The following is a 14,530-nucleotide window of genomic DNA, read 5'->3' as shown; positions in this document are numbered from 1 at the left end:
TATGCTCAAAGTGACAGTACACATGAGCCTTGATGTGCTACTGTAGTCTCTTGGGCATGTTTGAAATAAACAATGCACTCTGACCACACAAAGAGTGGACACAACACATTTCAGCTGCTACAAAGGATAGGCAGATGGCTTTGATTTCTCTCACCAGAGTGCGCCACTATGGTACGTTGAAGAGATTGTTTGAAGAGTTCTTTGTCTTTCAAGGTGATGAGAAGTGATTGAGAATGAAAGGAAACTGATTTCAATATTTCCCTGACTGATTGAATCGCCCTGGATCTCTCAATACATAGACTTCAAAATTGTGATCTATTTCAGCTCTAATGCCTAAACACATTTACGGCACTGCAAGAATTCCTATGAAGTATGAGAGTGTAATTACCAAATCAACTGTAGATGAATAAAGAGTTATGGCTACAGATTTGGGAGCCATGCATGAGGGGGGTGTCAAAGAAATATCTGAAGTCTTTGCATGTGGAATGCATTCAGTGTGCACCTACAGTACTGCACCTATTGTAACATTAGCAATGATAAGGTGAAAAATTTACAGAAACTTGAAGTCAGCACCTGTGGCATCCATGTTTATAGTAACATTACTAAGTCAAGCAAACTAATTTCATCATCTTTTATTGCTATGTTTTCAGAAGCTTGTGAAAATAGCCTGTAAGCATGATAGATATATCACAGGAATACATCCTAACACAAGACATCCCCGTTTAGAAAACTTCCATTGCTAATCACAAAAATCGAATGGAAACCCCACGAACATAATTCTGCGTGAATAGAATAGCTGAATATCACAATTGGTATGCAAATGTTTGCTAGGTTTTCTATTTCCATGTACTAAATTTGACTAACATTAGTCCAAGGAAGGCTCTACAACATTCTCGAAATACGTATTTCAGACAGCGCAAGTCATCTTGAGCTACAAAAGATACAAATAACGATTTCTATTGCTTATCATCTACAACAAGTAGCACGTCTTTTAAATGTACATCCCAATAGTCATCTCTGCTTAATGGAAAGATCAGGATTAAACATAGCATCCAATATGATAGCAGTATTCACAACTGTGACAAGAGAATGCAGTTTATCTTTTATTTTCTTCCCCAATGTGTTTGGTCTCTTTGGAGGTACTTCTTGAATGCAAGATGGACGGATGGTTGAAAGGTTATTGCTACAAGAACGACTTTTGCATCTGTCACACGACTGCCAACAGACTGCATACACAGGGCAACTGCAGACACTTAACATGTATGTAGCTAACAATACCCATCTAATACAAACACACTGTCCTAAAACTGAATTACGACATCATCACAGACAGTGAGGATACAGTAGGTTCACAGTTCATAATGCGCAAACGGATGATTGTCCCTTGTTATGGACAGATGAGACAAGAGAGAGAAGAAGGGTCATATCGGTAGCCAATCATGTCTGGGAATGTCCAACACGATGTCCATGTCAGGAGTGCACCTAGAAGACAAGAAAGAAACAAATAAACAAACAAACAAACATACTGGTCAGTGCCGTCATGGTGTGGTACAATTTACAATAACAGCTGGGACAACAAATCCTAATGAGCACTAAGTAAGAACATTACATTTGGCCAAATCTTCAGAAAGTTTATCACACACCAGAAATGGCCTCAATGACCAAAGGCATTCTCCATTTGGATAGGACACTGTAATGGTATCTTTATATTTACAAAGAATGGATCTCTGTGCCAAAAGGGACTGAATCTGACTGTATTTTATGACGTAGACTGTCCAATTTGTATACATGGTTGTGACTGCCACAACTGTTTTGTGAAAACTTGTTTAAGTCCAGAACTCCACAGCTTTTGTATACCTTGTCTAATGTTTGTGAAACCTTGACCTTTCCACCTTCCACTTATTTAGAGTATAATCTTCTTTCATAGGACCGACTTGAACATGGAGTGTTAGTTGACTCTGAAACTATGTAGGACTAAATGAGAGTTTAACATCCCTGGAGATATTTTGGCAACAGTTGCTGCGAGACGTAGCTAGCTACTCACTTTGGGACTTCACGGTAGAGGTGGGGAAACATCTGTTTTCTGACATCCGTCTTGGGGTCAACACTCAGACCCTGGACCTTTTCAGCCAACTCCCTAATGTAGACATCTAGCTCTCCATTTTCCTCAATGTGCTCTTCAATTTCCTGCCACACAAACGTCACACATGACATATCACTTTGAGCTTCAACTGACATTTATATTTGACCAGCTAGCTTTCGTCCACTACTGTGAACACTCTCGCGCCAAAATGACTGTTGTCACACCTTCCTCGCCTATTCTGGTGACGCTTTGGGATCACTAAGTATGGACAATGAGAGTACAGTGACTGCATATCCAGACTCCTTATTCAAAGTAGGATAGGCCTTTCTGATCCAGATCACTTCTTTGACTTTTCTTGGCTAAAGAGTGGGCTTCCGAGTCAATTTATATTGTGTGGGCATCATCCCACCCAGTGTTGTGGCAGGTGTCAATGGCATGTCCAGCAACGGCTGGAAGGCTGGGATTGTCATGATATATCTTTCCCCAATCAATGAAAGTTTTCTGTATCATGATAACTCATATGACACGACATGAACAAGGACAACATCAACGACTTTGATTTGACCTTCTAATTCTCTATTGGTAAGCTGGCACATCCTGACTTTCATTTCTCACAAATCAACATACATATACTGAAACTAACTGTCTGTGAACAAGGAAACAAATTTCCTCTAATCTTCAGTATACAGGCCCTAACTATGTTAACCCTGACAGCCTGTAATGTTGCTTACGCCAGAGTGCACAGTTTGACAAGTGCTTGGCTACTTCTCCTTTTTGATCTGCACACAGACAAAAGGCAGACAATATATCAAGAACATTGATTTCTCCTATCTTAGAGCATTCTGGACAACATAAAAGGTTGTAAAACAACCTGAGTCTAATAGTTTTTCTAATCAAGATCCATCAGAACTGTATGACCCTGCTGCTGTTTTGAAGAACTAATGCTGAATAACTACCAATAACTGACTTTTAACTTGTCCTTACTTTCTCCCTTTTTACTTGGTATTTGATATTACTAAGAATAGTCTTTACTGATTGGTTGCCTTCCGGGTTTTCCCTGACCACAGTAATACATTTATAAATTCACCACTTAACTCAGATTTTGTTCTATGTTCTTACAAAAACCAGTATATTACAAAAAGCATCGCTACAATGGACGAAAACATCCTCCATATTTGCTTTTCCCCTATCATGTAACACAAAGCTAAATAATCTGTATCACAAATATCCCTGTCAAACCATTAGCCTAGTATGCCTGGACCAGCCCCAAACAGACTACAATTGGGCTGGTACCATTGTGTCAAAGTAAAATTATCAATATATAAGATATTTTTACTCTAGAAGAGGTTTTATTACTTCAAACCAAGAGAGGGGCAGTTCTTCAGTTTTAAATATGATACTAATACTACAGCCCTGTTACCAGTATTACAAAGTGCACAACTATCAATACGCCTATCTAATACATGAGCCAAGTCAGAAGAGTCTTCTAGCTATCACGCTCAAGGATCCAAATATCGCAGCTGGGTTCAAACACTTGATCTTCTCACAGGAAGCACAGTGGGCAAGCCACCAAACCACATGACCTCTACAAACTGACCACTGACCCTTTTCATAATGATGTTCTGCAATGCCATGTCCTTCACACCCTCCTGCATCAAGTCCTGGGCCTTGTCCGTGGCCTCTGCCCGGATCTCCAGGAGACGGTCGTCCCGGTGCTTGGAATACTTGTCCGTCTCCACCTGGATGATCTTCTCTAGCTCTTCTTGCTCTGCCTGCATTGTGAATATGAGAAACAGAGAGTCACGTCACACACACACACACAAAAATATATATGCCAAGTTTCATTAGGATATCTCAATTGGTCTTTTAGTTATGCTGTCCACAAAATTGATTATGCAAAGAAGGACAGACGGAAGGATGGAAGGACGGATGGAAGGATGGACGGAAGGACAGACGGAGGGGCAGACAGTTGTAAACATAATGCCTTGGGGGACACTTTGTGGTGGGGGTATGAAAAACTCTTTGCAGAGTAAAAAACAAACAAACAAACAAACATATCAACACAATACAAAACTTAGTCAAACCAACAAAGTTCATTTGCTGGGCAACGGAAATATCTCAGGATACAATTTTTTCTTTGGTATCCTTGCACATGATCGTATGCTTATGAACCTCAATTGTGAAACAACTTTACGATGTAGTTTCAAAAGTTGCTATCTACTGTAAATAAGTAAAAAAAAAAAAAAAAAAAAAAAAAACAGCATTGCAGGAAGAACGAAAGTGACAGGTAAGAGAACTTTGTCCAGCAACCTTATCTCTCTCCCTACCTTGAATTCCTTGGCCAAGTACTTAATCTGCTTCTGTAACTCCCGGATCCTCATGGCACGGACAGGGTACTCCTTGTCCTTGTAGCTGGTCAAGGTTGCCAGTTCCTTCTTCTGTTCCTTGAGGAGGGCATCCACATCATCCACTTGCTTCTGGAGAGCTATCATTTGGGCGAGATAGAGATGCACACCGTTAGGTTGTCTTCCACACACGGGTGCACATTTAAAGCAAACCACTCAACAGGATATTGTAATGGCATTGGATTTCTTTTTCCCATTTTCTCAAATGCCAGAACATTTTTATGATGTTTTGATACAAGGTTAAAGGGCTCGTATAGTTTTGGTTGAGACCTAATTTCAGATTTCTAACATTTTTTGGTGAGATAATGAGAAACCTCTTATGAAATATGAAAGAGCATGTAATTCTATGAGGAATGCAACATTTATTTGATGAAAATTGGTTTTGAAATGGCTGACATATCCAAAAAAGAGCGATTGTAATAAAGTGTGGGACCCACACTTTATTACAATTGCTTTGTTTTACTTTGTTTTTGGATGTTTCAGTCATTCCAAACCCGAATTTCATCAAATAAACTTTGAATTCTTCTTAAAATGGTACGCTCTGTACTATATCAACAGTGTTTTCTTGGCATCTCGCAAAAAGTTACAAGCCCAATTATCATCTCCACCAATACTGTATCATCCCATTAAAATATATATGAGTGGAAAAATGAGCAAATAAAATGGGATTCCATCCGGATTCAAACCCGAGACCTCCAGAGCTAGCCCGGTGCTCTACCGACTAAGCTATAGAAAGCCCTAGTGTAAGTTCAGTCTTCATCCCATAAACCCGTAATTCTCAATGTTCAAATGGTCAGAAGCTTAAGCACTGTTCTGTGTGTGACATACGTGCACAAGCACACACTTGAACCTGGCATAAACCCAAAGGATAATTCAACTTGGGGATTAGAATATATCAACTTCCCAACAGTATTATGTAAATATCAAAACAAAGATTTTATTCTCTTTTTTTTTTTTCTGAAAGTCAAGGAGTTTTAACATCTGAAATATTTGGAGACTATTTCCTTGCCTGGTAGAGCAAGGTCACTTGTCAGGAGGCTTAAACATCCTTAAAGCCCTCGCACTGCAAAGAGCAAGCGATCTCATCTAAAATGCTCAAATTTCTCTTCTATGCTCCCACCCTATTTGGAAAGAGATCACAAAGCTCCCACCACCTGTTAACTGAAAACCTTATCCTTCATAGCTGTGTTGGTAATCTCTCCTCGAACATATATGCTGTCAACAATTACCTTGTAAATCTTCTGTTATCTTGTCTTCCACTTGCTTGAGTGCACCTTTGGCCATCCCTTTCTGCTTCTCAAATTTTGTTGTCAAGGTCGATACAGCTCCCTGCAAGAAATAGAGAATTGACATAGCATGCATGAGAAACGACTTTGCACCTGACAGACTAAAAGTTCAAACTCACTGCAGACATTAACTATAGACATATAACTCAACTGAAACTCATCCCAAGTATCTAAAGTTGCTGATCATATGATTTGATTTAATTCATTCCAGTCAGAGAAACTTTTTCTTAGAGCAAAATTCCCTTTGGAAAAAAAAAAAGAGCCTGAAATACCTACTGCATGCTGAGCAAATAAGTAATCATACAAGCAATATCTCACTCCCATTTACTACTTTCGGGCATATCAGTACATATCCACAACTCTCTAGTAGCACGTAATCCAGTCATACGATATTTGCCTTCCTTTCTCTCAATCCATATTTCTGCTTACCTTCTTCATTCTTCAGTCTTTCCTCTCTCCAAAATATTTCTTTCATCATCTTCTCTCTTTTGGTTTGGTTTTATTTTTGTTTGACACGATTTGTATTTAGCATTCAAGATCTCCCTTTACTGAAATCTCCATAAATAAATTATTGAAACATTGGAGAACTTACCCTGTATCTTTCATACTTCTGAAGAAGATCCTTGACGTCTCTATGCTACAATAAACAAATTAAAAAAAACAGCTTTCATCGCAACAGAAATATCATCAACATGATTGGCAATATAAAGCATATCATTAAAGATATTATACTATATACTTGCAAACACGTCACTTGGCACCTCCATATTAATCCTACGAAGACTTTATGGGTGAATGAGGATGTCCATGAATACACAAACTTCAAACTGCCTATATTATAGAATTACTTACACATAATTATGTTAATCTCATCAGAAATCAACATCAATGAGTATAGTTCATAAACTTCACAAACTTCTCGCTAGAGTAAAGTTAGTAGATGCCAAGTCCTCCAAATCATTTTCATGTACAGATTAGAAATAAGTAGTAATCAGTATCTGAGACTGAGATCGCCTAGGAGTACACATCAGAACTACTTCCTTGACAGAATTTTAAATCGATGACTTTTTCCAAAGAAATCATTATCAAATACAGTATTGAAGTTTTTTAAAGTTCCGTGCAGATTTCTATTCATATTTTACTTTTATAATCAAGCATTTATCATCAATAGATTCTTGGTGGGGCAAATGTCATATTAGATCTATCACTCAAAAAAACGTGAGAAAGACTAAGATACTAGTATATCTCGTAAAGTCATAACAACTTTCATTAATAGTTAGTGGCATCTAGTTCTGACATCTTACCACATCTTTCTCACTGCTCTCAATCTCTAATCTCAGCTTCGAGTTTTCATTCAATCTGGATGTGCATAACAGGCAATTAAGGAATTTAATATATAAATTACATGATACAATACATAAACTGCTTTAGATATACAGCTACCCTTACTGTTATGTCCTGTTCAGAATACAAGAGCTAAAAGAAAGGTCACCGTGTTATATTTGTTGAGCTCAACATATGTGCCATATTTTGTTTGAATCTTTTAAAAAAAAATTGAAAAGTAGTTTGATCTGCAAACATTTTCTGTGATCCTGAGGCCAAAATGTGCTGTTACCATGGCGATGCAGGTTTTGCTTCTCTACTTCTAAAAGGTCACAATTTTCATTTTGTAATCAGATGTTAAAATCTATCCACTTAATAAAAATATCACGTGGAAGATAATTTTTATACAGTCCTGTGCATGTGCAATTCATATTCATGGAGTTTAATCTGGCATTTTCTCATATTCCTTAAAAACAAAAATAATTTTTGCAACAGTTTGCAATAAGCTAAGAGTATTATTATTATCTGCCACATACTTTTTTAATGTTTGAATGTGGTACAAGTATGGCATGTTTGTCAACTTGCTCTACTTTTTGCTTTGCTTTGCTTTTTCTGAAAATTCTTGAGCCAGCCACGAGTCTCTGACAGTAAGCTATCAAAGGATACAGTGTCTCTTCTCTCAGCTTGTATCGCTCCAGTGCCTTCTTCCTCGCTACGATGAGCAGACCAAGGACGTTGACCTCCTTCTGTCTCTCCCTAGCGTGCTTCTCCTCCTCGCCCTCCGGACCAGCGCTCTTCGCCCTGCCGTGTTTGTGATTGCACGCTGGCCCTACGTTGAACTTTGAACTCGACTTGAGCTGGATGGACAGCTTGGAGAAGTCCAGGACTAAATGAGATGGAAAGGATAAGATTTTAGATTTTTTGAGAGCCATAGATTATTGCCAAGACTGAAATAATTCTCTTCATTGCAGTATCTATTACTGAATATCCAGAATATCTCGTGTACACACCTCAGCAGTGTGTAAATTTCAACAGCTTCATTGTGTAAGTTATCTAAGGTTTTAGGGGAAAAAAATATCTTCAGTAGGCACAACTTCACCCACTCATACATAGACATGCCAAGTTTCATTAGAACACCTCAAACGTTTTTTTAGTTACGCTGTCCACAAAATTGATTACAGACAGACAATTCAAAAACATAATGCCTCCAGCTACACTTCCTGGCGGAGGCATAATGAAAAGAAAGGTGACTCACTTGAGTCTGTTTTGCCTGCTGAACTGCTTGTTCCATCATCGAAGCCCCTGGTTGTGTCCTGCCTACTCTTCCCCTTGCGTTGCCACTGGTCGTAATCAGAGTGCTTCATCCCCAGCTGCTTGCCGTCAGGGATCGATACCGCTGCATCCCCATGTGGGGCTGGATGTTGGAAATCCGCTGCCATTACCTCTTCTGTTGTCTTTTACATCAGAGATAATATATGAAGGAATAAAAATCAGATGTCAAAATAACATAAATACCAACAGGCCGTTTACAAATATGCTTATTAAATATTTTTACCCTTGTCACTGAATCATATCATAATCTATTTCTATAGCAGCAAATTTCCAAACAGTGACACTTTTGGCATTTTGTCTTCACTTTAATATCCTTGTTGGGCTTGGTTAGTACACATTATATGCAAGTTTACATCCAGTGTTAGACCCTGTTCTATCTTCTTTAACTCTAGTTTACCAAATTGCCAAAGTACTGCTGTGTAAGGTCAGATGCCTCTGTCTAGACATGTCTCTGATCAGCAATGCAACTCTGACTCTATCATTATTCAATTCAATTCAATTCAATTCAATTCAATTCGTTTATCCAATTCGTTTATTCATCTCAATCATCATAAAAACAAATACATTGTGAGATCAACATGACAAAAAAAAAAGAAATATTGATGAGGAGAACGGGGACTACAAAAAGCGATAGCTTGAAAAGGTGTAAAGCAGAGCTACCAAGTCTCACGCATTCTGCGTGAGACTCAAGCATTTAGGGTCCGTTGTCTCACGATCTCACGCATAGCACCCATTTTTCTCACGCATTGGGTGAAATCTGCAACTTGGGCCTATTAATAATGAACATAGCTCAATTGGATTAAAGTGATAGTTGCAATTGAAGGTATATTTCCCTTTTGTCTTTCAAAATAACTAAAAAATAGTCACTTAAGTGTGCACCTGATCACACCATTAAGAGCTAAAAATTGAAAAAGCTCCCTACTATCCCCTCCCACACTCTCGCTCTGGCGCGCGCATCAAGACGTTGAGTCACGAAAATCTCACTCATAAAAATTTTTTGAACTTGGCATCCCTGGTAAAGCCCCCAGATTACAATGGTAAATAGAATGCATGTACATGTACATGACTAAGTGAACAGAATCTTTAAATGAAGTAAAATAATGAACTGCTTGAAATTGTACATAAAACACAGGAAAATACTATACATTGAAATGGAAAAAATGAATAAGGTCTTAGCCCAGTGAAGTACGACGCCTCCTCCCCTCCCCCTCCCCCCCCCCCCCCCCACCCATTAGTATCAAGCTAGTAGTAGCTAGGTCTCTACTCTATAGGCAATCTTGGAGTTTAGGAGCAGAAGGCATGACCCCAAAAACGATACTCTTTGATCATTCAAATGACATGAATAGTATTTTTACATGTTTCAGGACAATGGGGGCTGTTTTGCTCTTGGCGGGTCGTGGTGGTAATTACATCCACCAGTAACAAACTTAGGTGAAACCTGTGAACAAATTACCACCAAGACCTGCCAAGAGCAAAACAGCTGCCATTGTCCTGTGGTTCATGGCAGTTTAAGGCCAGCATCACTTGACAATGCTAAGGCGAAAGGCTCACTAACTTCAGCAGGGAGTGCACTAACCCTGGCGCGGGGCGCTGTAACCAGTAATACGTGTTGGGGTCGCTGCTGCGGTTAGAAGTGCACCAAGCGTTAGACCCTCCACTAGTCACAATTTAATTTTGCCCTCTCAAGCTCAGAAAGACAGAAATCTTTAACGAACGGACAAATATGCGGCAATCAAGACGTATAGCTCTACACTGCATATCAGGTGTGCGACTGAATTAAATTACTATCAGTAATTGGCATCAGTGATAAGGCAGTGAAGTCTCCGTCACACACCCCACATTCACAGCCACATCGCACATGATATAGAGTAACTGCGGCAGTAAGCGGCCGTGCAGCCGTTCGCGGCAGGTACAACATACACGATAATATACCGCTAAACACAGCATTGCACTGTTACATGCACACTACACATAGACTAACACACTAGCAATCAACAAAAACCAAGTGATAAAATGGGCACGATCTCTGACGAAAGTGAAATTTTCTCACCTAAATGACAACATATCGCATCCAAAATAGAATTTTCGGTACTTCTTAACATAACAATTAAGAAATAATGGTCCAAGAAACTTGATTTTTTGCCGTTTTCCCGATGCTCATGGATTTTGAAAACATATCCTCACATAAAATAGAACTTTCGCGAGCCGATGTGGGCCGCCATTTTTGTTCGGAAAGTGGATGTTACCATCGAAAAAATTCAGAAAAACACGAGATAGACATCAACAACATCGCCAGAATTGCGATCTTGTTTGCGGCCAATGCATGTGCGCCCGCTATTTTCACGTGCTTTCGCAATGGGAATTGGCGCGTACGCAATGTTCGCGAGACATGTGAAGGCGTTCAGCTAAAGATCGAGGAGCACGCGCGTATTGCATAGGGATTGTACGTCGTGCCGCAAGCAGAAATAGTACGTCGCATATCGCCCTTATCGGCAAAAATTGTGCCGGGTTTTGCCCTGGTAAATCATGAAAACTGCGTTGGTCAATGGTAAATTTCTTTTATGAAAACAATCGCGTTAATGAATAATCCTGTCTATGATATATGAAATGGTTGAAAATAATTTGCCTGATTTGTTTACAAGTTGGAAAAACCCTTAACAATGCTTAAACTGCCGCAAACGGGATATTTTACTCTAGACCTAGAACTAGTCTAGGCTAGATATGCTTGACCGACTATCTAGTCTAGTCTGTCTAATTCCGCGAAAAACTTCTCATTCATAATTAATAATGACATTTGCTGGGTCAGTTTTTCGCTCAGCAAATGTCATCATTATAAATGAGAAGTTTTTCGCGGAATTAGACAGACTTGTCGGTCAAGATACATGCATGCATAAGACTACAACTGTATTGCATTTGCAATTTGTACAACTACCATGGATATGGTCACTGCTAAGATAACACAATATTACACGTATGGGACTATCTACACTTATTTTGTACAAACGACGTTGCGAAGCAACATTATGGCGACTGAATAGAAGGACAAGGTTAACACAAAAAGATTACGTTGATTATATTAGGGGATCTGCATCAGTCTACATGACTGTTCTCGTGAAACAATGTGAAAATTCCATTACCTTAGCTTGTGTCCTACTCTTTTCGTCTCATTCGCCCGATTGTTGTTGCTATGAAATAGACGCAGGGCATAATTTAACTGAAGTTAGCGCTAGAATAATAGTGTCCCACCAGAGCAAAGAAGAAAAAAAGGAAAATCGTTCCCCTGTGGCGTGATAAAAACAATTACTTTTTAAAAGCTGTGGTAATACTACTTCTCCTGATCATAGTGAAGCAACCGATACCTTGAAAACACACTTAACACAAATAAGACATTTTAATGCACCAAAATAGGTACATGTACTGGTAGAGCAGATATTTATGCAAGAAATAGTCGCTATGTTTAGGCATAGGGATACCGTCAGCGAGCAGTGCCGTATATTAATATACGGCACTGTCAGCGACCGAGCATTGCAATGTGTACAACAGTCATGCGCAAATCACCCTGAGAGATAGATACTCAGTACAAGTACTAGTAATCGGACATCTGGGTTTTTTCCGTAATAAATATTTGACATTATATCGCCTTCTCCCCTCCCCCCCCCCCCCCCCCCATCCCTTCCCGGGATCCCTTCCTCCCCTTCCCCCACCCCGATGCACACATTCACACACGGTCTTTACACGCACAACAGGGATATTCGTCATGGATACAATAGTCATACATGTACTTGGTAATTATTGGGCATAATGACGGAAGATACCTCGCTTTTTATTCAGTGATGAACTTTTGTTCGAGTTGCATTTTAATATGCAAAAGTCTATAATCATGTCGCTAAGTTGGTAGATGTAAGAAGCTTTTTGCCATAAATGACATTGGTATATGTATAAAGCTTTTTACCACAAGTGACAATGCGAATCTCGGAAATCTACTAGTAACCTCGAATCATTGGGTATACCACAAATACGTTGTATTTCTCTTAAGATACATGGAATAGAACAATATGATGAAGTGCCTTACATTAATGAGTTATATCATTTTACACGTGCCGTGTTTTCGCCAGTTTTCTGATGAATTCAAATTTCATTGAGAAACATTTCACTGATTATTCTTCCGTGAGTACCTCGAAACAAAGACCTTCCCCTCTCTTGTTAAGCCTCCTCACTTTTCACCTTGTTTGAAGTTTTCTACAACTCACTATTTGTAATGGTTCGATTATAAGTAAGAAAACAGACACAACTTCAAATGGTTTCGAAACACCGAAACACCTCAAGTATCATATCGATATCAGCCTAGTGTTTGAGGTTAACCAAAACGGACGACTGTCCAAGAGTCTATGGAGAACAGCGGAGATATCACATGTTACGATGCATAACAAGAGGAATTCCTGACCAGTTAAAAGTTGTTTGAAAAAGAAAGAGGAAATTATGACAAGCACAACAATGCAAGAAATTTTGTCAAAGTTTGATTAAAAGTATGGAAGTTATAAAATTTAAAAGATTTGATAATTTTTGCAAAATAAGTTTAGTTCTCTAAACAGTTGATATGTAATGTCATCACCTCACATTATTTTCCATTGATAGTGCACAAGAAAAAAATACAGAATCTGCTATAAATGTGGAAAACATTGTTATTCCTGGTTGAATAACTTCAAAATAATGATCAGTTAGAAATCTCAGGATCTGAGACTGGGACATGAAAAACTGAAAATTTCAAAATGTCATGTACAAACTGTATGCCAAGTTGTGAGAATGTGACATGATCAGTTCACTATTTGTATAAAGTATCTATGATTATTGACCATTCAAGAACTGTTTCGTGATAATCATTAAATCATTAAAATGTAGATTTTAAAATGTCTTTAAAGGAGACCTCCGAATGATTTTCAGATTTTTACATTTGAAGAACTATAAATTAGTTATACTAAGGACAGAGTTTCAGAATTTGTGATAATTGGGATGAAGAATAAGAATATTTTCAAAATTTAGAACAAATTGCAATGAATAAGGATGATTACATGGCAGAGTCACCATTAGAATGTATGAGTTGGGGCTCAAGGAAGCAGAACAAAAGAAGAAGGCATGCACAGATTGAACACAGGTGAACTCGCAAACAAGCGGTATTGTAATGGAATTACACTGCTACATTTCGGAAATATGTGAACCTCCTATGTCATCATCCTTGTTCAGTGTAATTTGTTTAAGGTTTTTCAAAATATTGTTTCTCTGCTCAAGAACCACAATAAATTCCACAAATCTATTCATGGAGTTGTCGATTTATGTACGACATGATGTGAAATTATGAAAATCGTCTGGAATGTCCCTTTAATGTTCATCGTATCATGATCAAAATCATTTTTAATGGTCATTGTTTGTGCTTGGAAAGTGTTACTCTTTCTTTTCAGACAAGCCTTTACCTGTTTACTAACTCGGTTTTCCCTTTCTCGGAATTCCATTTTGAAAGTTGGTTCACGGAGCTGTCCACAGTCTGTTGAAAATTTGTTTTATTTTGCAATTTTGACCATGAAATGAAATAAATTCGTCGACCTAAATTACTAGCAATATCCTCATGTAATACGAATGACGGTCAAATACGCGTAAGAGATAACTTTTTTTTTTCTTTTTGGATATTATCTGAAATGAAGGAAGCTCAAATACTCAACATCGTTTGATTGAATTCTTTGTTTTAACTATTTGTTATCACTTACTTCACTAAAAGGAAGAAAATAGTGTGCTCTGGTTACTAGTATGTATCTTCGCATAGACCGTGCGCGCGTAATAATGATTTTTACATTAGTTTACGCGTGTGATTGAAGACACGCGGGGCGTGCACATCCTATAATACTTAGTACGTTGTCAAGAGAAAGCGCGCTGATTGGTCATAAGTTTCTCTATGACGTCACGCAAGGATGGCCATGCTGATCACACCCCAGTTACGTAAACAAACTAAGTCACTTTTACCCTGGCGTTTGGCAGGAGAAGTAGCTATTAGAATAGTCTCTGGCTATTTTTAGCGCAATTTGGAAGCATTCGGATTGAAATCAAAGTGT

At 38.5% G+C, this 14,530-nt stretch overlaps 1 protein-coding gene across 1 annotated transcript; it reads right to left on the bottom strand.

Annotated features, from left to right (window-relative positions):
- Positions 1 to 1,421: 1,421 nt before the first annotated feature.
- On the bottom strand, positions 1,422 to 11,619 carry LOC139720039 (uncharacterized protein C20orf96-like). Its single transcript, XM_071631414.1, has 10 exons — positions 11,567 to 11,619; positions 8,353 to 8,551; positions 7,764 to 7,983; positions 7,079 to 7,133; positions 6,367 to 6,411; positions 5,718 to 5,817; positions 4,411 to 4,568; positions 3,688 to 3,855; positions 2,045 to 2,187; positions 1,422 to 1,482 (listed from the first exon to the last, which is right to left on the bottom strand). The coding sequence occupies exons 2-10, from the start codon at positions 8,534 to 8,536 to the stop codon at positions 1,422 to 1,424; spliced, it is 1,134 nt and encodes a 377-aa protein (XP_071487515.1). The 5' UTR covers positions 8,537 to 8,551; positions 11,567 to 11,619.
- Positions 11,620 to 14,530: the final 2,911 nt, after the last annotated feature.

This window comes from Diadema antillarum, unplaced genomic scaffold (genome assembly GCF_040938485.1).
Source record: "Diadema antillarum isolate AM-2024a unplaced genomic scaffold, OU_Dant_1.0 scf00000120, whole genome shotgun sequence".
Lineage (NCBI taxonomy): Eukaryota > Metazoa > Echinodermata > Echinoidea > Diadematoida > Diadematidae > Diadema > Diadema antillarum.
The sequence above is the reverse complement of the archived record's forward strand: the minus strand, read 5'-3'. Positions and strand labels throughout refer to the sequence as shown.

Coding starts and splice junctions, on each gene's coding strand:
- LOC139720039 (XM_071631414.1), bottom strand. CDS start 8,536: ATGGCAGCGGATTTCCAACATCCAGCCCCACATGGGGATGCAGCGGTA. Junction 3,856..4,410: donor ACTTGGCCAAGGAATTCAAG/GTAGGGAGAGAG, acceptor TTCACAATGCAG/GCAGAGCAAGAAGAGCTAGA. Junction 1,483..2,044: donor CTCTACCGTGAAGTCCCAAA/GTGAGTAGCTAG, acceptor CTTGTCTTCTAG/GTGCACTCCTGACATGGACA.